At 47.5% G+C, this 27,570-nt stretch overlaps 1 protein-coding gene across 8 annotated transcripts in view; it reads right to left on the reverse strand.

The window, feature by feature from the left end:
- Positions 1–400: 400 nt before the first annotated feature.
- Positions 401–27,570, reverse strand: part of LOC135244882 (sorbin and SH3 domain-containing protein 1) — an 87,356-nt gene continuing 60,186 nt past the window's right edge. For 6 of the 8 annotated variants that reach the window (XM_064317538.1, XM_064317539.1, XM_064317536.1 and 3 more), the window contains 13 exons: positions 22,173–22,348; positions 17,635–19,062; positions 14,342–14,424; positions 13,686–13,853; positions 12,818–12,864; positions 11,953–12,067; positions 11,461–11,586; positions 10,892–11,086; positions 10,067–10,603; positions 9,061–9,159; positions 7,879–8,063; positions 6,786–6,892; positions 401–5,881 (listed from right to left, as the gene is read on the reverse strand). In XM_064317538.1, the coding sequence (XP_064173608.1) occupies positions 5,814–5,881; positions 6,786–6,892; positions 7,879–8,063; positions 9,061–9,159; positions 10,067–10,603; positions 10,892–11,086; positions 11,461–11,586; positions 11,953–12,067; positions 12,818–12,864; positions 13,686–13,853; positions 14,342–14,424; positions 17,635–19,062; positions 22,173–22,348 (3,334 nt within the window). In that variant the 3' untranslated portion in view covers positions 401–5,813. The remainder of the gene's footprint in view (positions 5,882–6,785; positions 6,893–7,878; positions 8,064–9,060; positions 9,160–10,066; positions 10,604–10,891; positions 11,087–11,460; positions 11,587–11,952; positions 12,068–12,817; positions 12,865–13,685; positions 13,854–14,341; positions 14,425–17,634; positions 19,063–22,172; positions 22,349–27,570) is intronic. The other 2 variants (XM_064317540.1, XM_064317544.1) reach the window with 2 other exon arrangements.

The following is a 27,570-nucleotide window of genomic DNA, read 5'->3' on the forward strand; positions in this document are numbered from 1 at the left end:
ACTTGAGATATTTTGAACACCTAAAGTTGGAAAAATAACAGCAGTGAGATCTTAAGAACACCCAAGACCTCTGGAGCACTTGTGTAGCATTTCTTCAGCAACACTTGAAACCTACAGTGCACATATATTTCATTTAGATTTATTGGAAACCGGTGTATTAGCGTACACTGATAACACAGGAATGTTTAGCCCCATTGCCAACCCCTTTCACAACAAAATATATTCAAGACCTGCGGCATTGACCTTCACCGTCAGCTATGATAGCAAAAGCAGCCCAGCTGCTTAATTAGTTAATATTTAGATTGGATGAATATTTCTCCACATTTACACAGGACACGATTCTTCCAGCTTTGCTCAAGGACATTATCTGTTTATTTTTTAAATAAAGACATCACCCCAGTTATATGCTTTAATACAGTTTATTAAATATTGCATAATACTGAAATCACAGCAGTAAATAGTGTTCTTTTTAATTTAGTATTGTCATAGCAACAGCACTGCAAATAGAAGCAAACCAACAAAACGGAGTCAGGTGTGCATTTGGGCAAACTGCAGTATACATACAGTAACATAATCAATAATAATGTTACGCTATGCTTTTCTCACTGCTAATTGCGTTTTCTCCCATCACATACGCTATAACTTGCAATACAACGATAAGAGTAATACTCTCAAATATGACACGGATATACTTTTCCCGACAGACAAAGAAAGGATTTTTAAAAAACGGAAAATGAAAACGATGCGTGATTCAGTAAATCAAATGTGACACGAGGCGCGATTACACTTGGGGTGTGGCGCGAATCGCGCCACGTTGTGTCGCTTCTAGTCTGTGCTTTAAAATAAACGCAGAAAATCCAGAGAGCCGGATGACTTCATTTCTCCTTCTCTTGTTTTCCTCTATATAATATACATATTTACAATCCTACATTTGCCAGACTTGTCAAAATGTGCATTCATGCTTAAAAGTATTGAGAGAGTTCATACAAATATGCATAATGCTGCGTAAAAGCTTGTGTATTTCCTTGTTTTACAGACACATTCACACATATCGGGGGAGTTGCAATGGCTAATCTCTAATTATCCTGATGTCTTCCAAAGACTGAGACTAAAGGAGGTCTAACGGTTCTGCTGTCCTGTCCTTTTATTCTCTGTTAGCATTACAAGCCTCGGTGAGGTTGAGTGAACAGTCCTTTGTGTTGGCCTGGTTCTTCACTAGATAAAATTCTCACTTTGGAATATTCTTCAATACCAATGAACTTGCAAGTGATTTATTCTAGTTTGTCCAGTATATCAAACGCACAATCGAACAGAATACAGTAAGCGTCCATTGAAACCAACATCATATAACAATCAACCAATGGCAACAACAGTATTAGGCAACCGACCAATGGCAGCCAAGTGCTGTGAGACACCAACACTCTCATTCGGGAACACAATCAAGAGTCATGGCATTAAAAAAAAGAATAAAAAAAAAAAAACATTATACCTGAATTGGGTACGAATAACCTTTATGTAATGTGCACACGACGGTTACATAACTGGTTCATAACGCTTGACATAAGAATGAATTAACGTTCATATCTGCTTATTACTGCCTACATTGTGACGCTTCCCGTACTGAATTGATGTGGCGCTTCTCTCATTAGTAGCTAACATGATCATGATGTACATATTGAGCATAATGCCATGTTAATGGAGAAGCTAGACCACTATATCTATACGCACACTGGTAGTATAGCTGAATACAAACATATACTGGCGTGGTGGTGGTAATACAACCGGGCTGTCCAATGAGGATAGTCCTCAGACACACCCCATTAAGGAGTCACCACTTTAGTAATGGGCCTGCAGTCATATTTCTGAAACAGACAGCCAGAATTATGGTTAACCAAAGACCCCTGTCCAAAAATGCATTATATGTATTGATATCACTTGCTGAACTGTTGTGATCAAAGTCAAGAAAACAAATCTTCCCTGTCCTGTAGTAATGCTCACAGACAGACACAACCTCACAGAATAGAAAACCCTTCAGCTAGTGTCCAGGCCATAGACCACCAACCAGTCTTACCCAGCAGAGTTACCACCAAAACACACAGGCCATAGACCATCACTCAGTCTTACCCTGCAGTTACCACCCAAACACACAGGCCATAGACTATCAGCCAGTCTTACCCTTACCACACCACACACAGCTGTTACCTCAGTGTTGGGTGGAACTCTACTCGCCTCCACATTCAATACACTCACACAGGGCATGACACCGCTGTTTTTTTAGAGGAAATAACTAATTTGCATTGGGCAACCTCATAGCGAAGAAAAATAATGTACTACGTTATGTTATTGACACTTGAGTTCTGCGTTTAAACCCCATGGAATACTGTGCTACATGTACTGCATAACTGGCATTACACAAACACACGCGCTGAAATGAGGCCACGGTTGTATTTAAACAGAAACAAAACACATTCTTCCGTTTTGATCATGTGTTACCCACATTACAGGTAAGAGCTTCTGACAGACGGCATCTCCGTTTGTTCTGCACTAGCATTCAGCTGCACAGCAGGTTATAGATACGTGGCAGGTCTTACTGCTACAACTGCTAAACTGCACCAACTGCTCTATGGATCAAACAGCCTTCTTTCCTTTACAGAGACATTTGTAAGGACAAGTCTGATCCAGAGCTCAAAGTTTTTCTCTGGGAAAAATCCACAATGATCTTTCTGTACATGCACTGTCTGAGTTTAACTAGGGTCCAGTAGGAAGAAGGTTGGAAATAACACCTTTATACACAAACATGACAGCTGCTACAAATCCTGCTTCGTATTGTTCTGTTTACGTGTTTTAGATTTAAATACTTGTAAGTCACACGTGGGGGTATTTTATAGTAATTTCACAAACAACTCTAGCATTAATCTCTGAATTTTGTGATGATTTTCTATCATCTTAAAACTATATATTTTTACCCCAAACACTGCCTTATCGTCAAAACACTTTGTTAGCTACGTTTTATCTTATGATTAAAAAAAAATCAATAAAAGATGTTCAATTGCTAATCTTGCGTCTTTCCGATACGATGCTAGGCAGGAAGAGCAGTCAAACCCACTCAGGTTAGTGTTTTTAGTCTTCGCTGGATTACAGGCACTAAGAAATTCCCAAAACAAGCATTTTATAAAAAGCCGTAACAGGCTGGGAACCTGAAAAACAGGTGAGTACCAGCTACGCACGATGGAAATAAAGTTACATCCACCTTAAGAGGAAGTATTTCCATGCCTGTCTACTTTAAATATGTATTTTACAAAACACCGCCTGCAATTGACAACAGCTATTTTGGCATATTATCACCTGATCCCTTGACATATCCTTTAGAGTTACAATAAATGTGATGCGTACATCATTCTATTGATAAAAAAAAGTCTTCTTTTACATAAGCTTACCGGTTTGGATTTTAGAAATAAGGAGACAGCTGTGTTCCTAAAGTTACAAAAGGATGGCAGACGTCTGAATCGAAAGTAGGCAAACTTGTGGTATTTAGTACACTTTCTATTTTCAGACTATTTTTTCAGGCTTTTTCACACAGAAAACCAGACTTTTTTTTCTGTGCTACCATAGAATTCAGCTTTGGAGTGATCTGGTCAATCTCACTAAGGTTCCTTATAGCAGACGGCTGACACCTTGACCAGGAACAAACTATACAACACTGTCACTTGTCATAAGGGGAAGGACTGCATTTTAACTCGTATGAAAGGTTAAAATCTATAGCCACAAATATGGTGAAACGAGACACCGTTTCCTTTTCTGTTAGTCTGGGAATGTAATTAAATCTCATGCTTGATGGTTTGTTCTCAACTTTCCATAAACACTGAAGGTGGTGTTAATTAAAATAAAATGTACACATTTCCCATTATGTTTAATAAGAAACTAATACGTGTTCATAAAGCAACAGGAGTAAATGTGAGTGTGTGAGTGAGTTAAAACCAAACCAAAAAGCAAGTGATTCCAATTGCTTGCTGTACATCTCAGCCCATGCATGAAGTGCATGAAGATATGAAGCTTCAATTCAATCAGCAAAAAAAAAAAGAAAGAAAATTATTATGGCACATCATTGTCTGTTTATGTATTTGTAGCACATCGAATTACCAGTCAAGCGAACATCAAATTAATCAATGGATTATTTGATATTCAATTAATCGAACCCATTAATTAACCAATAAAGCACGAGCAGTTTCTTATACAATACATTCCGAGTCTGTAACAGTCTAAATAGTGCCAGTGTTATGGCCAAAAAATTGAACTGAAATGGGGTGATTCTCCACACAGGAGTGACATGCTACGCTAACACGGCGCTAACCTGCTACACTGTACAGCCCTGCCACACTGCCTGTGCCTTCCAAACAGAAGGGAACATTTCCAAATACTTCCCGTTGCTACCATAAAACATACTTCCATACATCTATGCCGGTTACAAATATATCTTGAAAATACTTTTCATTTAAAAATAGATGATGAATATGTAAATAACGTATTTAAAAATAATGTATAAATGATACATTCATATGTGTGTCCTGATCCCACTACAATTATTTTACACCCCGCCTCCCCCTCCAAAAAAACAAAAACAATAAAATCTTACTGATGGATGGAGATAACACTGGTGATGATAACTATACAAATTATTACTATTATTATATAATAAATTGCACATTAAGAAACCACCCCGCTTATTGATTCTGTACTTTTCTAGTTGAGGGTATGTTATGAAAATAGAAAGCATAAGAACCACGATATACTGTAAATAAATGACATGCAACAGACAAATAAAAATAAATAAATACTTCTGAAAGACATGTTACAGATGGTTGCAAATGCACACATACGCTTACACTGAAGTCTGAAACTACAGGCATTGGGACACAGTGGCTGCATAGGATAGTTATTAACGCATATAGTTACAGGTTAGAGAGCCTTTCTCACACACACACACACACCCGCGCGCACGTACACACACACACACACACACACACACACTACTCTGTCGCTCTGGCAGGGTCAGTGATGGTAACGTCCCCCACAGCGTGTGTGAGGTAGCCGTAGGAAAGGCCACTGTGAAAGCCCCACGCGTGTAAATTCACACTTCAGCTTTTCGCCCGGACCTACGCGGTGTGGTGAAAATGTCGTGCTTTCTCGATGCGCTCTCCGTGAGCTGTGCTCCGCTCGCTCCGACGCTCTACCTCTAAACTGTGCTTCAAAGAAAACCCTCGTTTATTATTTACAATGTAAACCACACAGCAAGACCTAATCCTTTCCGGCCGGCTACACATTAAAAGGGAAGGGCTTGTGACGGACGGCTGGGCGTGCGCGAGCGGGGCGGCCGGCGCTCCCAGCTGAACGCTCCGGAGACACTCTGGCAACGTTCTCGCGACACTCCGACAACGCTCCCGCGCCGCTGCGTTGCCAGACTGTCCCGTGCTTCCGCCGGGATGGGAGAGTGGGACGGGTGCGCTCACCGCGCTCCGCGGAGATTGGGCAGTGAATCTGTGGTTTCTCCGTCCTTCCTCCCTCTTTTTCTTCCTCCTCTTCCTCCCTCTCTCACAACATTTGACCCCACCCTCCCCCCCACCCCACCCCCTCACAGAAAAGAACCTCGTCCCATGATTAGTCACGAACCCCGAACCTTTGCTTTCGCCCAGCCGAGACGCAAACCTCGCCGAAAATAAACCTCTAGCGCAATAGTACTGATTTTCAAACTCAACAGGCAGCCAAGGGATGTGAGTAGTAGAACGCACTGGGAGTAGCCGCTCGGTCCGCGGTGGTTACTGGTCGACGGGCTTGACGTAGTTCCCCGGGAAAGTGCCAAACTCTTTTGTTCTCCGGGAGGTTCCTGAACACAACGAGAGACAAAAAAAATAATTAATGTAAGTCAACACCCAGGCAGAGACATTTGTAATGCTTACTGTCTTTCTAATGGCGGCAAAAGCAGACATCACTTGCATCAGAAGGAAAATGCTAAATCTGCGCAATATCAAAAGCTCGACCAATCTGTCCTTGTCATTCACTTGCTGTGCATTAGCGGATAACTGGAAAGGTCCGCTATTTTTAAGACCCAAATCGATAGACCAGCACAAGCTATAGAGCTGTAGAGCGCTTGATGTCTGTTCTTACAGCACAAATAGGCTGATGATACTATTTTGCTGAAATAAATGAATGGCTGAGGACGCAAGTATGTGATTACTCGCAATATTGCAAAAACACAGAAAGCCTGACACGAGCAGCTGGAGTTTGATTGGATAAATAGCTGTGTAGTAATGCTAACGCCAGCTTCCACTGGGGGATCCGCTGGGCAGAAGTTCTGTCGCTGTCACATGATCACTCCCGCAGTTTACACATCAAGCTGCCAAGCGTTCTGCTCAGCTTGTGTTGCAACTTTTTTTTTTTTTTTTTACGATCAAAGCATCCTCCAGCTTAGATGCAAAATGAAAGTAGCATAAATCCATGTATCCATTATCTATACCCGCTTATTCCTGGTCAGGGTCGAGAGAAGTGCTGGAGCCTATCCCAGCATGCATTGGGTGAGATCCAGAAATACACCCTGGACAGTTTGCCAATGCATTGCAGAAGTAGCACAAAAAAAGATATATAATTATATTTATATGTTATATTTGGAACAACCACCACCTATCCAATAAGGATGCTGCTAGAATATGGACAATATTTCAGCCAATAGATGGCGCCAGTCTGGTTGTTTTACATCACTGAGCAAACGGCAAGGGGAGCGTCGGACGTACCGACAAACCAGCCGTCGTCGCACTTCTCCATGACGTTGACCAGATCCCCTTCCCGTAGCTCCAGCTCGTCCTCGTTCTGGGGCACGTAGCTGTAGAGAGCCTGGAAACTGCGCAGAACAACGTGAGGTCAGACGCAAAGCACCCCAAAACCACAGGAACATCACCACAAACACCGCTCACTGCCAAGGCGCAGAACAAATAATCAATGTTAAGTACTTGCGAGCAACTTGATAACAACACTAAAATCATTTACATTTACATTACAGGCATTTAGCAGATGCACTTATCCAGAGCGACTCAAATCACCAACAGGAATGGGTTGTTTCTTTAAGTAAAAGGGTGGAATTGAAAAATGCATTTTGAACGCATGTAACATAAATTGCACATGCACAAATGTTAAATTCTCCGATGCCCCAGATACTCTCTGCGTGTTCTTAACAACCCTACCAATTTAAAAAAAATTCTAGCGCCCTCTAAAGACAATATACCATACTACCTTCCAGTGTGAATATTGATCCAGTCATTAGATATACTTTCATGCCACAGGCCTGATAGTTTCATAAGCACATACCCTAGTTAATTAAATATATGCTTAAATATCTGCTCTATGCAAAACATCATCACTATGACAGGAGTTCAGGGTCACAAATGGAGAGATGTATGGTTGAGTGACTTCACACATTCAGTTTTTATGCATTGGGAGTCATTCTGAGAACCAAATGAAGCACAGACATAGTCTACATGTAGGTATACATCTGACAGAACTAGCCAGCAGAAACAGAGACATCTGTGGCCTTCAATGACCTGCGAGTGACCCCAATATAATACTGGCACTAATCAAATAAAACATCATAGAGATCATGCACTGTCACTTGCAGAACCTCAGCTTCTGCTGTGGGTTTCCTGTCATGTGACGTTAGCAAATGAGCTCCGGCCAAGGGCAACGTGTCAACTGGAGAGTGTTGCTCAAACAACACAGTGCAGTACCTCAACTTTAACACTAGATAGAGCAAAAGGTACTGATTGAGTCACTAATGATCCCCATGTGCAGTGCTAGAAGCATTCTCAGGGCATTGCAGGTCGGGGTACTCACATTCCGCAGCTGGGACGTGCGGGTTCTGGGCTGGGGGTGTGCGGCTGCGGTTGCTGGGAAACGATGAGAGACTGTTTACTGGGGTGCGCTCGCAGACCCCGCGCAGACGCGGGGGCCCGGGAGAGGGTGCTGCAGTACCGCACCGACGTCTCGGCGATGCTCAGGATCTCCTTGCACACCGCCTCCTGGTGGTGGGAGGCCAGAGTCCGACGGCCCGCCCCCCCTCCCCAAGCCCCACCCCCATCAGAGGGGACAGCCAGTCAGAGGGAAGGAGAGATGGATGTTGTTGTTGGTGGTGATGGTGGTGGTGTGGGGGGGGGGAGGGGTTAGAAGACAGTCAGAGAAAAGGTTCAGGAGGAGGCAGCAGGTCCGGTAAGTACCGAGGTGGAAAGGGGGATCCGTTAGAACCAGGGAGACCAGGAAAGATGGGAGGTAGGGGTCCAGAGGTAAGCATGAAAAAGCAAGACGTCAAAGTAAGTGCATGTGCAGTGAGCAGTCACAACGCCACCCATTAAAACTGCGTGGAGCAAGACGTGCAAAGAACATGAATAGAAGACAGTGAAGACAGGGTCTGCTTAGAAATGGTTTCAGAGGGAGAGCAATGCCAAGCACTCATATTAAAAATGAACTACCGGTTAGTTTCACTTTTAAGGAAAGTACACCCGAGAAGAAAGTAGTAGGAATGGAAGTGTTAGAGGAAAGGTTAATCTAACAGTGAGGCTGGGGTGATGACCAGGGAGAGATGGGCCGTCTTCTCTGTCCTCAGCACCCTCTCCCTCCGCCCCATCCTCTTCCTCTTCGACAAATTCACTAACGCTTTGGAGTATGTTTTTTCAGAATGATTTTCTTCAAAATTCTAAGTCAGTGTTCTAGAACTCTATTGCTTTCAGTTACCAGTAGTGATTGTGACATCAGCATTAGAATGTTCAGTTAAGAACATTCCATCACATATTTGTGACCTCACACCTTAAAGCGTTAAATGGCGTTATAATTCAACACATTGTAAACAAATGTGATGTTACATTTTTCTTTTTGCCCTCCCTACATTTTCTTTGTTGCACCTAACTGCCTTTTCATTCTGTGATAGAAAAGGAACAAAGCAATGCTGCAATTATGTACCTCGGCTTAAAAGAAATATAATTTTACTGCAAAGCAGCAGCTTAGCGCTAAGCAACCACTTACCGCAAACGAGTTGGCATTCATCACGTTGTCCTGGATGTCGAAGAGCAGCACAGGACTCCTGGAGGACCTGCCCTGATAATCGCTGTCACTCTTCACCAGCTGGTGAGGAAAGAAACTGCGATTAGCTTCCGTGGGTTACACAGCCTGGCCTGCAGAGGGCGCTGTTAGTCTCACAGAGGCGAGGGGAAGCACAGTCCATCAGTAAGGGAGGCAAAGGTCACCCAGGTGCATCACACTGAGAACTCTGTGCATATTTCACACCAGAACTTATCAGCCTGGCGCACAATTCACACAGACGCACGCAAGTGGCTATCTGCCAAAACAACACATAATCCTGCTTTCATAGAAAACATGCAAGTGAGCATTTAAATAGCAGAATAGCTTTGGTTGTTCCTCGAATGAATAAAACCAGAATCTTCAAGCAAAATGCTTAAATATGACAGAACAATTTAAGTAAACGTACCAGCTCAGAGCTAATATAAAATTAACCCGTAATATTTAATGTGGCACGTTTTTGGAAATGATTTTCACTAAAAATAATCCCCATCGCTTGCTTTCTCCAGGAGAAAAGGCTGAAGAAGTAGCAGGCAGTAAGGGTTAGTGGTGAAGAGTTAAAACCCTGCGTTGTGATCCCGGCCCCAGCGTTTGGAGTGTCTTTCTGTGAAAACTCAGGATTTAACTGCAGGTACGTGGATTTAACTGCAGGTACGTGACTTCACCAGTGAAAGAAAGTCACTGATAAGATAGGCTTCAGACAGGCACCAGTACCATACAGACATCTGAATACACAATGATATGAAAACCCACTCAAGAAGAGCCAAGGCACACAGCAAAAACCACACAGCGACATTCTGTTAAAAAACATTTCAGCCTGGCATTCGCCTTCTCATTGGGCGGTAGCAGTGGTTGCTGGGTAACGATGCTGGGGGCTAAGAACGCGATTGGCCGGTGGCGGAAGTGATTTGCGAGGCCCTGAGATGCAGCACTGCACACCATGCAGGTATACCTCTCCGGGGCTGCTGAGCCACTCCCCCAGAGCCTCCCGTTCGCTGGCCCTGTCAAGCTCCGCCCCCTCCCCCAGCAGGCTGCTGAGGGGGCTCCGCCCTCCCAGCCAGCCCTCCAGCTCCGCCCCCCCGCAGGGGCTGAGGCTGCGCGAGAGCCGGGGGGAGGGCGGGGACAGCAGAAACTCCTCCCCCTGGGGAGGGGTGAAGGTCAGGTAGGGCGTGGCCGAGCTGGGGCGAGGCGGGGGCAGCGGGGGGAGAGGGGACGGGGAGGGGGAGGCAGAGGGGGACACCAGCCCGGGGCTGTTGCTAACTGGGGGGACGGGGCTGGCGGAGAGGGACGGGGGGAGGTACTCCCCCCAGCAGTAGGAGGAGGAGGGTCGGGGGGGCAGGGGCGGGGTGGGGGCCGTGGGGGGGCTGCAGCCCGTCCCCATGGTGAGGGAGATCCACTCGGAGGAGATGGCGTGGACCTCGGGGGACACCGAGCGACGGCTGGAGCGGGGCAGGGGGAGGGGGGAGGTGCTCAGACGGTTTCGGGAAATCTTTGGGTCGAGGAGGAGAAAAGAGAGGTAGAAATGGAGGAAAGATGGAAGATTAAAAGCAGACAAGAAAAAACCAGACACAAAATAACAAGAGGAAAAACTTGAAAGGTTAAAACAATCTCGAAAGGTTAAAAAAGGGGAGACAAACACATCTCTCTCTGTCGCAGAGCACAAATGGAAAGACCTGATGAGAAACGGATGACTCTTCTGTGACTTTTCATTTCCTCGGCGAAAATACACGGTTATTTCGAAAGAGGTCGAGCGCTCGCCGATTGGCTGCCTGCTCACCTGCGGTGAGGCGTTGCTGCTGCGGTTGGGCGACGGCGTGATGGGCGGGTCGGGGTAATCCACGCCGTTCTTGACGCGCGGCCGCTTGTGCACGTCGATGTAGGTGACCGGGAAGATGCCCTGGCGGTTGGTGCCGGGGATTTTGCCCTCGTACCAGTTCTCGTCCACGCGGCGAATCAGCGTGATCCTCTCGCCCTGTGGGGAACCAGAGCAGCGCTCAAACTAACGCACCCAAAGTCACACTAGCGCGTATGCTAACGCTAACGCAGATTCCGCACTACAACCGAAACACAAAAACACACACATGCACAAACCAGCCAACCAAACCAGGCACTCAGATACAAATACAAACACAGACACGCACACACACACCACACACCCCAAGCGCTCACAGGCACACACAGACGAACACATATTGATTGCCCCCTTTGAACAATACACACAAACACAAGCAAACAGATTTGCGGACAGCAACGAAGAGCAATCACACAGCAGATACACGAAGGAGGATGAAAACTGAAATCCATTTTTAGCAGCCGAGCAGGAGAGCTGAAGAGGATCTCTCCCACCTTTCTGAAGGACATCTCCACGGCGGTGTCTCCGGTGAAGTTGAAGCGGGCCAGGGCTTCGCCGTACTCCAGGACCTGGACCGGGGTGGGCTTCTTGGGCTGGGCCTTTTCTGTGGGCGGCAGGAGCTGCAGACCACACAGACACTAGCTTCAGCATCCTCGTGCATCAGCTTCACCAGCTTCACAGACATACCAGCTTCACATGAACACCAGTGTGACACAGGCACTGGTACCATACAGATGCTATGTTCACCCAGAAACCAGCTTCATATGGACAGCAGCTATAGACAGGCACCAGTACCATAGAGAGAAAACTTTATACTGTACAGATGTTTGATTCATGCCCTTTGCTTGTATAGTACACCTTTACCAAAGATGTTACAAAAAACCCATGACACAGGGTACAAAACTGTATGTTGTTTACAGAGGAAGTTTTTAATATATTTTAACTGACATCTCCAGGAACTAATGAAAAAAAAGCACGTAAATTACCTCCACATAACTCCGAGGGAAGATACCCATTCTCCCATGGTGCTCTCCTTCGAACCAGTTCTGATCAATCTGTCGACAAATGTACACGATGTCCCCCTTGTGAAAAGGCAGCTCCCTGCAAGAGAAGAGCACAGGGCGAGAGCCAAGCAAAGCCCCAAATACATTAATAAACCACCCGCATTACCACTTACTGCAGAATGGCAGCCCGTGTGATTCTTAGTTAAGGCAGCGTACTGTCTTTCATTACGGAAGAGACCGGGGACAAACTCAAATGACGCATCAATTCAAGGCCTAATTCAAGAGTTGTGCTTTTCCTGCGAACAAGTAATTTTCACATAATGAACAACAGTCACCGGGGAAAGCAAAAATAGCGCTAAGCTAAACAGCGAAATGAGGCCGGTGGCACAGCACAGCACCCGACCAACTGTTCGGAGTGGCACAGCTGGCACCGTGCCCCCCTGCCGTAGACCTCTCCAACGGATTTTTATTTTGGGGAATAAAAATCGCTCCGAATATATTTATCTATTTAGGCTAGAGGAGTGACACTTATAACAGTCTATCATAAGGTATTTTACGACACTTATTTGAAAAACACCGTTAACAAAAGCTTCTCCACAATGTCGTATCACGATTACGTGTGGTGGTCACGGTGGATGTGCAAGTCTCTTTACAGAATCTGAAGATAACATCCAGGACTACATGCCCACCTTGCCAAGACTTCATACAAGACCTGATCCACCCAAACACTACTCCCAGGTTAAAGCATTCTTACAAGTGAGACTACATTAATTACAATCCCACACTGGATATGACCACTGAAGAGCTGACCAGCGAGGAGTCTGCAATTTGTGCGCTTTTTACTCACTTGAGTGTCTCGGCTTTGAAGTCAAATTTCGCCAGAGCCGGAGTCCTCTGTGAACACACAAAGCTTAAATTAGGGAAAGGGAACAAACAGGCCCCTTTCCTGCGGCTGTCCTGTGCTGAAGGTCCCGCAGTGGTCACATGAGCACCTGTGACCTGCTTTACACACATTTTTTTTTAAACTCTTGTGAGGACGCAAAAAGGTCCCCACTAGTGCAAATGCAAACGCTGTAAGGCAAGACTTACGATGAAAACACACGGCGCTATGGCACTTCAGCACATTTATGGGGTCTGAAAATTCTACCAGTAAGCTATCCACGCACTGAGAAACTAAAGACTGAGGCATATGTACTATATGTTGGGCCAACCACAAATAGCCTAGATGCTACTACAGACAGTACAGTAAAATAATAGGTTTCATATCTGTTTCATGCAATGTTTGCAAAGAAAAGGTATGAGATGTATGGCAGTGGAGAGAGCAGTATTTATGTCATGCATGTGTGTTCACACAAGAGCCTGTTATAATTAAGTGAGGTCATCAACTTGCGTAAGTCCTAATCCTCTGGCATCTCAATTGCTCTCTCTCAGCACTGCAACACGTGTATGTGTTTCCTTTGAGGGAGGGGGGCAGGGAGAGCTCATCTGTTTGGGGGGCTGCTCTCTCTCAGCACAGCAGAGCATGTATGTATTCTCACTGAGGGAGGGGGGCAGGGAGAGCTCATCTGTTTGGGGGGCTGGTCTCTCTCAGCACAGCAGCGCGTGTATGTATTCTCACTGAGGGAGGGGGGCAGAGAGGGCTCATCTGTCTGGGGGGGCTGGTCTCTCTCAGCACTGCAGCGCGTGTATGTATTTTTCTCTGAGGGAGGACGCACCTCGGAGCCGGACTTCCTCTTCTCGGTGTTGTCCATGTTGAGCAGGTCGCCGAAGCGCTCGTTGGTGATGAACTGGTGGTGGGTGAGGAAGTGGCTGGTGTGCCGCCGGGCCGCGGCGTCCGCCTCCTCCTGCTCGCGCTTCAGACGCCTCTGCTCCTCCAGCATTTTCTGCGCGGAACGCACGCACGCACACAAAAATATCATCACATTATTCCTCTTATAAAACACAGCTTCAAACATTTTATTCAGGTGCTTTATTATCGTTTAAATAAAACTTTTCTTATGTCAAGAAATTCTCTGTAGAAAAAATCCTGAAGGGAAAAAAAAAAGTGTTGATAAACACTAAACCTACAGGCTTAACATATTTACCTTGCATTTATCAATTTACCTGAAGATTCTCAATTCATTAAATATATCAATATCACCAAAATGAGGACAGGGGCACACAATACTGCAATATCACACATGATAAAAACACAGAATATATTATATATTTTTCAACAAACATGAAATATCCCATTTTAGAAATCTAACGACTTTTAATAACAACTTCATCCTATTTAACTTTATTAAATAACTTTATTGACAGCAGCACAGAACACACACAAACGAGCGAGCGCACAGCTTGCGGGTTTGCGGGCGCCGAGAGACGTTACCTCCTTGTCCCCGTACCGCCTCCTGAGGGCCTCCTCGGCGTTCTCCGCGTGCTCCCCGTGGGCGTGGCGCGGGGAGTCGGACTCTACTCGGGAGACAGCGGGAGTCAGCACTTTGCCCCCGTGACAAACGCACCAAACACGAGCCAGACATTCCCCATCAGCACGTTCACGTGTTCACACCAGGGCATTCACTTGCTGGGACACGAATGCCGGTTGCGTTACGTTTTTTTTTTATTTTCTAAAAAAAGGATTTTGTTTATTTTACGTTCCAATGAGCGAAGAAAGCCTCCGTCGGTTATTAAAATTTCAAGGAGGAAGCTCGTTTTGGAAAAGTTTTGTAAATATCCGATTAGCTTTGATAAAAGGGCGTGTATATGGAGAGGTTAAATTGCACGAATTTGCTCAAACACTGCAAATCAAACAAACAGAAACAATATGACGTACAGCCTTAGACCGTACATGCCAGTGTGGAAACAGAACACACATGTACACATACACACGCATATATGTATGATAACATACATATATAGCCGTATAGATACATAAAGGTTCGTGGATGGAGCGATGTGTCAAACAACACACCCAAATGCTTCACTTTCAACCACCAGGACAGAGAAAGTGCTTGAAAGGCAAATAAAAATGTGGAAGAACCCGTGGCATGCTGTTGGACTCCTCAGCGGCTAACACGCTACTTTAAAAAGCCACCGTACACCTGCACCTCCCCCTCACCCTCTATACATGCAGAGCCCTCGTTAGCATCTGATTACAGCATACAGACAAGACACGCCGCACGCTAACCTCGGTTAGAAATGTGCAGGTGTATTCTCACAGGTAGGATTGTTCTGAGTTTCATATTCACACAGTGTACTGGCTAATTATGGCTATTCAGGACTCCAGAAAGACACATAGAGATGGATTGCCTGATAATAAGCTTGAAGACCTTGAATCTGCATTGGAATGTAGATTTTATTTATTTGTTTATTTATTTATTTATTAGATTTTTATTTTTGTGCTTTTTTGGTTGGTTGACTTTTGCTCTAAACATTTCCTCAATCTTAAAATGGCAAAATCCTGTATTTTACCCCGATAGCAACACAGGCAGCAAGTACTAATGGATTCATATACATAATTTTCTTTAAAAAAAAAACCATTAAATATAATTTTTCAATATTACCATTTAATGGTGCATACTGTGTACCGGACAATGTATCATAATCATTCCATTAATTCTATCAAAGTTTTTAAATGGTCTTTTTGTAATTTATAAATGCAAGATTACTTTCTGATGACTAAGTTCATTGTGAACTATATAACATATCTGCTTTGATACTATTTGACTTTTGGATAAAGCGAAACTTGCAAACAACTGAAACGACTGGATTACAATGAAATCTTTTCTGTAGCGAGAGACTGAAAGGCTGATTAAATGAAAGGCCTAGCCACACACAATCTACGCAATATCAGTCAGAACACGAGCAGGCTACGCTAACGTGTCCTTGCAGCACAGTCAAATGCCACATTTGTTTGCTTGCCTGATAGGTCTGGTCACGCATTAGTGCAGTGGGTTTACTGTATCTGGGTTTTCCCAGGGACAAATGCTACAGATATGAATAATTACGGCAGCGGCAAACTAAAAACACCGTACTCAACTACATACTGTAAACGGACTGCAGTGGGAAGCTTCTGTTTATTGATGTAGGGAGGTGACGGGTCTTTATATATTTGCCAAATAAATATAAACATTCACTTGGGAACTGATGTTAAGTTTCATAGAAGTGGTATAAACACAGTTCACTGAGTGCATAAGAGGAAATAAATAATGTGCTGTCTCATCTTTACTGTCTATACTTTAGAGATGGGTAGCAGTTCTTACTGCAAGTAAGCAAAAATAATAAATGTTGTTTATCTCAATCTAAGTGTTTTTTCTTGTTTGCTTGAGCCAAGTAAACCAATTCCTTCATTCTGGATATAAGTGAGTGGATCTGGATCGGATTTTGGACACATTTATTTTTTCTTCGGCGACTGTAAATAAAACGACAGGTTTTTGGGTTTCCGAGAGCTTCTCTGATCAGCGCCACACACTTCAGCCGCTGTGTGGCAGAAGCTCTGAAAGGAGACAGCGATCAGTCACCGTGGCGACGCTACGCTCGTCTTAGCTATTTCAATCACGCTTTAACGACATCACGTTGCCAAGCCTCTGCACTCAAACGCCAAACACTTCATCCGTCAAAACAGATCCGCCTCAACGTGACGCAAATGTATTTGTAGCTTAATTTAAAATGATTTATAAATATTTAGCGACCTCTGGGATTGATTTGCTCTGTTATGAAACGCGCACCGATATTTATTTATCTGTCAGCAGTTTGTATTGTGCGGAAAGAACCGGAAATCTTTGCCATATGTAATGAAGGAGACGGTAGCGTGGACAGCGAAGGACAGTTAGAACGCACCTCCAACCTCCACTGTTCAACAGCGTAAGATAAGCATGACCTATTATGCAACTCTTTACACGAACGCAATGCTCCAACTCAGCCCAACGTTGCTTTGACAACACTGCTTAGATACAACAGCTTAAGTACAACTATTTAGCACCTCAAACGGATCCCTGTAAAATTGTCACTTCTCTGGTTACAGCAACTAACACCCACTGTCCACCAAAGACGCTATCAAGCCCACAAAGCAAAGGAATACATCAAATCATATTCACAGTCTGCCTCTTCATCAACCTTTCAGAGACAGATGCTCACAGCACACAGATGCATGGATAGAAAATAAAAGATGAAAAGAAGGAAATATAGATACACATGCACATTATGTACACACATAACCATACACACACACACACACACACCCACACACCCATTCACACACACACTCACACACACACAACCACACACGCACACACACGCACACACACACACGCACACACACTAAAACATGATCAAAGCTTGCAGGTACCCCTCCTTACATCACACCCTCTTAGAGGGCCACAGTCCCTTTTGGTAAAGTTAGTAAAGGGCTTGACTGACGGACGTGTCCACGGCCAGACGAAATGCCACTGAGATCCTGAGAGATGCGACACCACCACCACCACCAAAACAGCACCACACGGACAGAGAATGGAGGCCGGCGTCACTCGCTTTCCGCCGGCGAAGGAGGGAGATGCGGAGGGAAAGAGGGGCCGGGGGGGGGGGGGGGTGGAGAGATGGGAGGCCGCAGAGATGAGCGAGTGATCGGCGGAGGGGGCGGGGGGATTGGGGGGGTCGGGGTGGGGGGGGGATGGAGATAGCCACCTCGGTCGTGCGCCGCGGTCGGGCACACGGGGTTTCTGTTGCAGTCCAAGACGGTCGGGCCCGAGCCAAAATGGCCGCCGTTAAGGAGGCGTCGCCCGCCGCCGCCGCCTCCTCCCCCGGGGGAGGAGCAGGAGGAGGGGGAGGTGACCTCCCCGTTGCTCAGCCTCTCCAGCACCTCCAGGGAGGACATGCGCGCGGGGACGAGCGGCCGGGGTTCCGCCGAGTGCCCGCAGGGGGCGCCGTTCTCCGAGGGCTTCATGGCCGAGAAGGCGGCCGTCTTGCGGGCCTGGTGGCTCTGGAGCGTCTTCCTCAGCCGGAAGGGGGCGGGGCCCATGAGGAAGAGGCTGCTGGGAAAGGGCTTCTTCCTGTCGGCGCCGGGCTGCCGGTCGCGCTGCGCCAGCTGCTTCTCGTGCCGGCGGATGGTGGTGAAGCGGGTGTAGGAGGCGGGGCACGTCCCTTTGCACTTGCTGGGCTTGTGCTGGTGGTGGGCGTGCGCGTGGGCGTGGTGCGGGCCGGGCGGGGCCTCGACGGAGGGGGCGGAGCTGTCGGCGGAGGCGACGGAGCAGCGGTCGGACTCGGGTTCGACGTCGGCGTCGGGCTTCGAGGGAGAATCCGGACTCGCCGCGTCCACGAGCTCCGAGGAGACGGGCTCGTCCTCCAACGGGCTCCCCGAAACGGGGGCCTCCTCCTCCTCCTCCGCCGGGGACGCCGCCTCCCTCCTGGGGCCGCCCGGGAGGAGCAGGGACTCGGCGGAGACGGCCGCCGTCATGTACGACGGGGCGGGGCCGGGGGCGGGGTCGGCGTGGAGCGCGGGCATGGAGCAGGAGCGCTGGATGATCTGCTCGAACTCCGTCACCCGGGACGAGACGGCGTCGCGAGGGGGGGCGCCGCCGCCCCCCGGCTCCTCCCCCCCCCCCCCCCCCCTCCCCGGGGCCCCGCCCGCCTCCCGCTCGAACAGCGAGGCCAGGCTGCGCACGCTCCCGCGGGGGCTGTGGCCCTCGGCCCCGGGCCGGCGGATCTGGTGCATGGTCCGGTACATGGCGCTGAACTCCGCCGTGGCCCTCCAGGCCGGGCCGGGGGGCGGCACGCCGCACTCCGCCAGCCCGCCGGCGCTCCCCGCCCTCCTCTCCGCCCCGGGCTCCGCCCCCCCGCCGCCCCCACCCCCGCCCCCGCCGTCCCGCAGGTCCTCGCAGCTGTGGGCTTTGGGGCGTCTGGCGGGCGGGGCCCGGGCCTCCCGCCCCTCTCCGCCGGCCGGGGCCAGCTTGGGTTTGAACTTGGAGGGCAGGATTTCGGGGAGGCCCGCCTTGGCCGCCGATAGCGGCTTCTTACTCTTACACTGGCTAGCGAGCGCGCCGCCGGCCAGAACCGACGGGCTAGTTACAGAGGGAGAAGGTGAAATTATGTAGCCATTCCCACCTTTACGGTCCACTGGCAAGCATGCAGGACAACAGAACAGACAGCATGTTAGGAGACATAGAGCACAGGGTTAACACGCACCAACGTATGCAGCGCCCTACCGGTCGCCCACACAACCGCTAAACACGCCTCTGAGCAAAGGGAAAACAGTAGTGGGGTGGGGGGGGGGGGTCCGGAGGGGGGAGGGGCGGTCGAGCAGGGGGTTAGGACGAGGCCGACTCGACACCGCTCGCGCCCATCTCTCCACCGGACCCGAGAAACAAAATGGACGTTCGAAAGATGCGCTGCTTCCTACCGCTACGCCGCGTTCTGATCAGAGAACACAAAAACGACGCGCAAGATGAGCGGAGAGAGGCATTCCCTGGATGATGGGAGGCGAGCGTGGTCCTGCAGTGACCGCGTGACACGAGGACAGGCACAGAGCGTGACTCGCTGAAGCCCATTTCGCAGTTTTAATGGAGCAATCTTGAATGACGGAGTACATGCTTCGCAAAAAAGCATTCCAGACCATGCATAATTCAATATAAAGTGGAACGCATGTGCATTTGATGATGAAACACATTCAAAAAAAAAAAAAACGTTTCTATTTACAAAAAAATATGGATACAGGAAATGCGCATGACAGCATTCAGTGCAACTAAAAAATATACAGCCAGCTACAGCACAACCAAACAAAAAGGAACAGGAAGGAAACAAAATAACAAAAAGAAACAACATGATAAGATGGCAACAGATAATGTAGACATCTATGTCTGATAGATTCGTATCAGCCTAATTCTTAAGATTCAAGTCCAGTTCAGACCAAAGATTTGCAATGCGGCAAAACTACTGCACATAGAAGAGAAGAAGTATTCGTCTTAGAACTCCTAATTCCAGAGCTCGCCCTTGCAGTCTGATTCAACTTGTGTAATCGCAAGTGACAAGCTGTAGAACACTGCAAAGAGTCTCCTGTTGCAGTGCGTCGCATCGCAAAACTTTGGCTAGAAGTGGGCTTCAACCTCATCACCCCCTTCCCCTCCCCTACAGGGGACAAACAATTAATCTCAGGTTTCTATTTAAAGTGTAGTCAACTGGGAAAATGTATTATTCAACATTAAAGATTGATGTTTGTTCCATATTTCCACAACCTACGGTTGACAAAAAAGTCACTAATTTCAAGGCAGCCTACATCTCCTTTAACGAATTAAGTGATCGACACAACATCATGAACAACATCATTTGGGACATCAAATCAGGGAAAAGCAACACTGTAAGTTTCATTCTGTTTCACAAATTTTTACTGGATTTATACGTATCAAAGTCTTGATTTAACTCCATGATTAGTTAATGAATGAATCGGGTGTCATAGTGCTGGGCTAAAACAAAAACCTGCACCCACACCGGCCCTTTTCGGATAATATTTATCACCCCCGGAATAGAGAAAGATTGCAGTTTCAGTAAGCTGAATTGCAAGTGCAGAGAAAAATGTTCTGTTCTTATCTTAATCACATTTACAAATGCGAACAATCTGTATGTGCCATTGTATTTGTACAACAACAGGACAATGGACAACATATATATATTTTTAATTTTCATTAATAGAAAGGAAGACAACATCATCGATGAATGCTTTTCAAAAACGGTAAGCAAGCTGCTGATAATTTCAGCGTTCTGGAGGATCCCAACTGCCCTGACCTGTCTCTTTACATCGCTAAGCAACACTGTGTACTACCAACCGATCTTCCATCATCAGGAGCGCTGGCACTGTCCCCTCTACCAAACATTAATAGCTCATCCTAAGCCTTCCGCCGTGACATACTCACACAGAGCAATCAAATCAATCATTTAAACAGGTACGAAATGGTATCGGTAAGAACGAGTTCCAGCGAATCATCACCCTCGATGAAGGTCTCAGTGGACACGGTACTTCACGAAACATCAGTCACTCAGACTACGTACCAATCAACAAGAGGCATAAAGTAGCGCCCTGGATACAGCAGGGAAAGGGGAAAGGAGAGGTAATGCCCTCCTAGAGTTGCACCAGCTGACTGGCGGGTTGGCGCGATGCGTGTAGCGGGTACGCGGGTGGAATCTTCGGCACGTCGGCCACGGGGGCTCCGATACCGCCCCCGCTCCCCCCCACCCCCCTCCCCCGCCCCACTCGATCGGCGTCCGCTCGCATTCCGTCCCCTGACCCCGGGTCAGCTGACTTCCTCCCGCCCCCCCCCACCCCCCCCACCCGCTCGTCTGTTTATCTCCCTCCCTCCCTTTCCATCCCTGGCACGCCGCGCGGTGACCTTCGACCCCTTCTCCTTTTATAAATACATCGCTGAGCTGTGACCTCACTCTTTAAAACCGCGGCACGGACCTTCCAGGTGATAAATAAAGAGACCCCGGAAAAAACTGGGTTTGAGCCCCCCGCACGGGTCCGGGCTAGCGCCATTAGCACGACCGACGGTGTAGGGGGCCACCAAAAATAACCCCTCTGGGCGTTGTCAGGTTCGGAAGCGAGAGCCAAAAACCAGCAGAGGACCGACAAAGATACACAAGACAAGTTAAATATTTGGCTTCTTTTGTTGGTTTTTTTGGGGAGTAACGGATGAGCGTCTTTGTTGAACGATTTCGTTCCACTGTCTGAAGAGATAAACAAAGCCTTCCTGTCTGTAATCTACGCAAAACGGGCTCTTAAAGTGTGAAAATGTTTCAGCCCAGAAAACGCGTAACACTATTCGCGCATCGACAATCTGGGAACGTTATTCAACAAATGCCACTCTGACAATTACGATGAAATTTTTATTTGTTTCGAGCGCTAACGTTTCACGCGCGATAAACTCGCGCCTGCACGTGTCACACGGGTGCATTTTCCTGCATCTGTACATATCCGTGAGTAAAAATGTCAACACTGAAAAACTGAAAAGTTAAAAGAAAAAGACAAATGACTGTTTGGAATAACAGAAAACTGAGAATGAGTCCGAAACAAGATGTTAAAAGGAAAAGATGTGGACCTCAGCTCGCTTGCCAACCCCACTGATTAAAACCCACATTCAGAGCACCCAATAGGTGATATACTGTATGTGAGTGACTCTTTCAGGGAGGGGTTTGGGGTGGGGGGTGGGGGGTGTCTGAGGCCTCTGAACCCTCACCTTTAGAGGAGGAGGAGCTGGGGTGGCGCTTGTTCAGGGCTCTGAGCCCCTGCAGGGGGATGTCGCCGCCCTCCAGGACGCTCTTGTAAATGTGGCGGTCGCTGTCCGCGGCCCCCGTCTCGCCGGGGGCCGGCTCCCCTTCCTTGGCATCGCCGTGGTCCGGCTCGCTTTTGGAACTGGAGGGAAACAAAAAGCCGGAGAAAGCGGTTCTTAGCCTGCGGAGTGCCGACTCCCCTGCCAGAGTCCCCCCCCCCCCCCCTCTCCTGCTCAGCACATGTGCCGGGTGTGCGTTTCGGTACTCAGAAGATTTTGGGCGCTACGCTGCGGTTGTGCTCAAGGTGTGTGTCCCCTCTTTTGCTTAACCAAAAGCAAAAGCACAAAACTATTGCCCATATAGACAAGAACAAGACTTGCAAACTTACACAGGACACACAAAAACAAAAACAACATTGATTATTTTGGTGTCTTGAAAAATATATGCAGTTTTAATTCAACTGTAATAGATTACATATGAGTCCAATAGGAACCGTGTACTTTGTAAGATTTGATTCAACACTGAACATTTTACTGTGTTATGTTCCATGCTCAGTTAAGACACAAACAGAACAAGCAGTAGCTTTTACAGACACAAACAAACAACAAATTGATGCAGACAAAAACATAAAGGCTGAAAACTCATACAGGTAACACATGGTTTGTTATCTAGACAAAAACAGACACATTAAACTGTTGCTTATTTTGACACAAAATCCTCAGTTTACACCCTGCTTCATTTTACATCTAGAAAAGTGAGGCGAAAGGGTTCTGAATGTCCACATTTCAAGAACTGTTTCCTCTTTGTGCCATTTCATCACTTGAGTAGTGCAGCGATTCATACTAGCTTCTGAATGGACTCATTAGCTTTAATGAGATTAGCAGTTCATACATGTTCCTGAATGGACTCCTCATCAGACACAGTTCACAAACAGCACACTACACATAGCTATTCATTTTAATTTACTGCTTTCTTGACCACACACCCTCAATGATATACATTAAAACATAATTTTCATATTTTCATAGAAATTCCACATATTTGCATTCCATCATTTTCATAAGGGTAACACAATAGAATCACTTTCTGAACTAGTATCACCAAACAATTACTAAATTGTCTGCAATGGGCTATTTTACATAATGTATTGTCTGATGGTAATAGTGCTGACTCTATCAATGGGAGCCCACAGGGATAAGACGACAGGCCTGTAAAATTCTCCTGTAGGGAGGGAGGGCTCCGGTGGGTCATTCCCCGCTATCTGCCCACACGAGCTGGCGGGAGCCACACACCAAATAAACCAGCATCCCCAATGTTTCCGGGGACACTGGTACCAGGCTGGCCACTTCTGAGCTCACTGAAGACGCGACAGCGACGGGACGGGCCCGGGGATAAGGACGGACATTCCAAATTTGGAAGAAAATTCAATTAGGCAGCAAGCACATGCTGAGTAAATATCACAGGAAACTGTTATCTTCAAAGCGTTTCGCACGGTCATGATTCCTCTTGTTACTGACTGTTAGCCCGATGCTAATATACAGACAAAAATCTGTAAGTGCTGCTTGAACGGACAAAAAAAGGAAAAGGCTAGCTTCTACAGACCAGAACAAATATGATACAGATTCCAGTTGCACGACAGACATTTTCATGTATGGAAAAAAAACACACAAAACTACTGCTTGAGAAACTTCCACTCAAACTAAACTAATTCAAAGACATAAAACAGCCCCTGTTATATTATCCTGAGAAAATAAGTTTTAGTACTTCCATTTCACATAATACTAGTGTCTTGGATGACCCGAAAAAAAAAAAAAAAACCTGTTGCAGTGAAAATGTTTCCAAAAATATTGATTTCATTTTTAATGAATGTTCCTGGTAGCATATGTTTCAACATAGAAGAACATATGGTTCTTAAAATGAAGACCAGATACTCATGTCCCCTACAGGGGACAAATTACTGGGTCTTAGGAGGATGAACGAAAACAGACATGACAAAAGCTGGCGTAGTTAAAAACAGGCACAGCGCGCAGACCACCGGGCACAGACTGAAATCAGCCCGAAATCGAAATACAGACAGAAACAAAAACAGGTCAATCTTTGTCAGTTAGGCCCAGCAGTCTGAGAGACCAATTATCGGGATTAGGCTGACAGAAACCGAAGCGTGCTGCCAGCCCCTGCGTGACATCTGTCCCCGGTGTTGTGTTACGCCGCGCTTTTTCAATAAAGGGAGCGACCGGTGCATTAATACACTTTTTGCAAATATCCTGTGGATTTAAATGTCACTTCACACGCGTCACAGACTGCTGCAAGCTGAACAGGGTGGGGGTGGAGTAGGGGTGGGGGTCGCTATCCGAGCGATTATTAGCTGAGTGAGACTGTCACCGAACACCCCCAGCCGCTCTTTAACGCCGTAGAAAAGCAGACCGCTGGTGTTGACACGCGATCTGGCGGATCTGGTGACGTCGTTGGCATAAGTGTTTTTTTTTTTCCCTCTCGAACTCAGAAAGCATCCGGGCCACTCGCGGAACCGGGCAAGGCACAAAATATTAGACCCAAAAACAAGAGGCCCCCCGTCGCCGTGACTCTTATCTCTAGATTCCGCAGAGGACAACATGCCACCGCTCTAAAAATACTGCTGAACATTCCCGTGTGCCACTGGCAACATTATGTACCTGCAATTACATTTGTGCACTGCAGGTACATAAATATACACTTTCGTTTCCTATACATTTACAAAGCCAAAGATTTCCTAGACCACATACTGCAGTGTATTACAGGTCAACTGCTATTTGCAGATGTGGACATAGGATAGATACACAAATAGGTTTAAACAGCACAGGTTTCTCAAACAAGAATGCTGAAGAACAACTGAGCTCTATACTGGAACACCCGTTTTTCATCATAAATGAATAATATAAAAAACACTGAGCAGAGCAGAACATTAAAACTGATGTTTAAATAAAAAAAGCAGACCCTAAGACCCGTTAGATGGGGGTCCCCTGAGAGGGCCCTAAGGCATAGAGGAGCCTCTGTTTCTCAGGGCGTCGCCTATCCCGAATTAACACTGGAATCCCGGAAAGCGGGACTGGTGACGCAGACGTGACCCGTGCGCGGCACGCACATGACACGGACGCGACCCTCCTTAACCCCCCTCGGACGCAGACATCTCCGACTCGCACGCCAACTACGGGCACGGTCCGCTCCCCGCTTCACGCCCGGATCGGAGCCGAAACCAGCCCCGGGCCACACGTGACATTAACCATGGACAGAGAGGAGCTTTCAGCTTCAGGGGCAGGGGCAGGGCCAATGGAACCTCTGATGAGCTCAACTCCTGCTGTCACACAGCACGGGCCGGCGTGCGAAACATCTGCTTCAGTGCGAAGATGATCGTGTGCATTCAATTTTATTTATTAGTTTTTTTTTTTTTGAAGTTTTTTTTTTTGGGGGTGGGTGGGGTGGGGGTAGGAGAGGGTAGAATCTTGTTCCTGTTTATGAGTCACGCCCTAGCAGAAGCAGAGGAATGGGACTCTGACGGGAAAGAACCTCTCTGTCAGACGCTCATCCGTTTCAATCACGACAGACGGAATGCCGTCGCGGCTCGAACCCGCAACCTTCCCGGGTCGTCGCGGCGACAGCCCCGTCCAGTGAAAGTGGACTTTGGGCTGTGAGAGAAAGCATTCACAGTTTTTTCCCCCTGTTTCACAGGGAGGAATGCGCAAGGCGAGATCCAGGAGGCCGGGGGGACACTTCCGCCAGCACCTTTAAAAGCGCTCTGTGGGGAAGGCTCCGCTCTTCAGGGAAGGCTCCGATCTCCGGGGAAACGCGTTTACCGTGTAAACAAGCGCGGGGCTCAACCGCAACGGCGAGAAAACTGCACGCATTCGAGCAAATAAACAGCCCCCCCCCCCCGGCATTTCAGCCGGGTGTGGCTGGGGAACCCCCTGTTTAAACGACATTAAAACGCATCGCGCGGCCTGGGACGCTGCCAGCGTTTCACACGATAATGAGCTTCATCACAGCCCGAGATCGTATTACTCTAAAACTGCACGCGTACTATACCATTATACACTATAAATACTACCGCATGTCCACTGCTACTTTTTATACATAATCATTACTGAAGCCAAGAATGGGAAGATAATGAATGCAACACTGAGTATCTGGATAAGTAATTTGGCTTTAATGGACCCCCCCGTGCCCTTGGTGACCTACGGAGAAACAGAGTCCTCCTATGGGATTTAAACTACAGGGAATTTCAAGTATCCCTGTTTCAACCACGGCTGCTCTGTCTGAAGCTCACCGTTATATACACAATATTTCCCACACATTTACATAATAATAATAATAATAATAATAATAATAATAATAATAATCATCACCATCATCATCATCATCATCATCATCATCATCGTTTTTAGTGTCACAGTGTTTATTACAGCACAGAGAGGAAACCTGATGCGTTTAGTGCACCAGTAACCGCCTGCTTGTGTAGTCTTCAGCTACAACGGAGTGAGCCCAAACCGCCTCCACCATTATGGAGAAAACAGATGGGCGAAAAATGCATTAACCCACTTTTCCTGCGTTTTTCTCAAAAAGACTGGCGGCTACGGCTCGGCCCCCGGGGGGACTGAGAAAGCACGTAAAGCGCCGCGCCAGCGTTCCCCGAAAACGGGAGAGCGGCCTCTTTTTTTACGCAGAACTACCCGCGGGCCCGCCCGCCGCTCAGAGACACGCTTTCGAAAAATCGCGAGGAGCGTCATCGACTCGGCTATGCCCTGCGTCTGAGGACCGCCGCTAACAGAGCCGCGAGTCTCCCCCTGCGCTCGCGCCGATTTCACCGAGCCGCCGGCCCGGCCGCAGACCGGGAGGGGAGAACATTTTAAGTGAGGCTCGGCAACGAGGTGCCGCATTCCCCCCCCCAACCCCCCCCCGAGTCGAAGCTGCGACCTCCTCGCGCCCGTCGGCCCGAGGGAGCGGGGCAATTACCCGTGAAGATAATCTGCGTGTTTACACAGCGCCGCGAGCCCACGTGGGCCGGACTCCGGAGCCTCAGCGCTCCCCTTCAAGTTCCCGGCAGCGCGCCGCGCGGCGGTTGTCTCGCTAGGCTAGCTAGCTCCTAACGAGCGCTATTGTTTCAAACGGCGCCCCGTAAGACCGCTAACCGATAAACCGTTTCGAGGGAACGCGCAGCTGACGGCCAGGAAGCGGGCGAAGGGACGCTGGGAGGGAGGGAACGGTCGGCCCTTAACCCCCACAGATGTGCGAGGACGCCGGGAGACATTTTTAACCTTCCAGCCCCGAGCCGGGTCCAAGAATTCCTGACATTCCTTTTTTTTCGGGAAGAAACGAAAATAGATCAAATAA

The sequence above is a fragment of the Anguilla rostrata genome, chromosome 18 (genome assembly GCF_018555375.3).
Source record: "Anguilla rostrata isolate EN2019 chromosome 18, ASM1855537v3, whole genome shotgun sequence".
Taxonomy (NCBI): domain Eukaryota; kingdom Metazoa; phylum Chordata; class Actinopteri; order Anguilliformes; family Anguillidae; genus Anguilla; species Anguilla rostrata.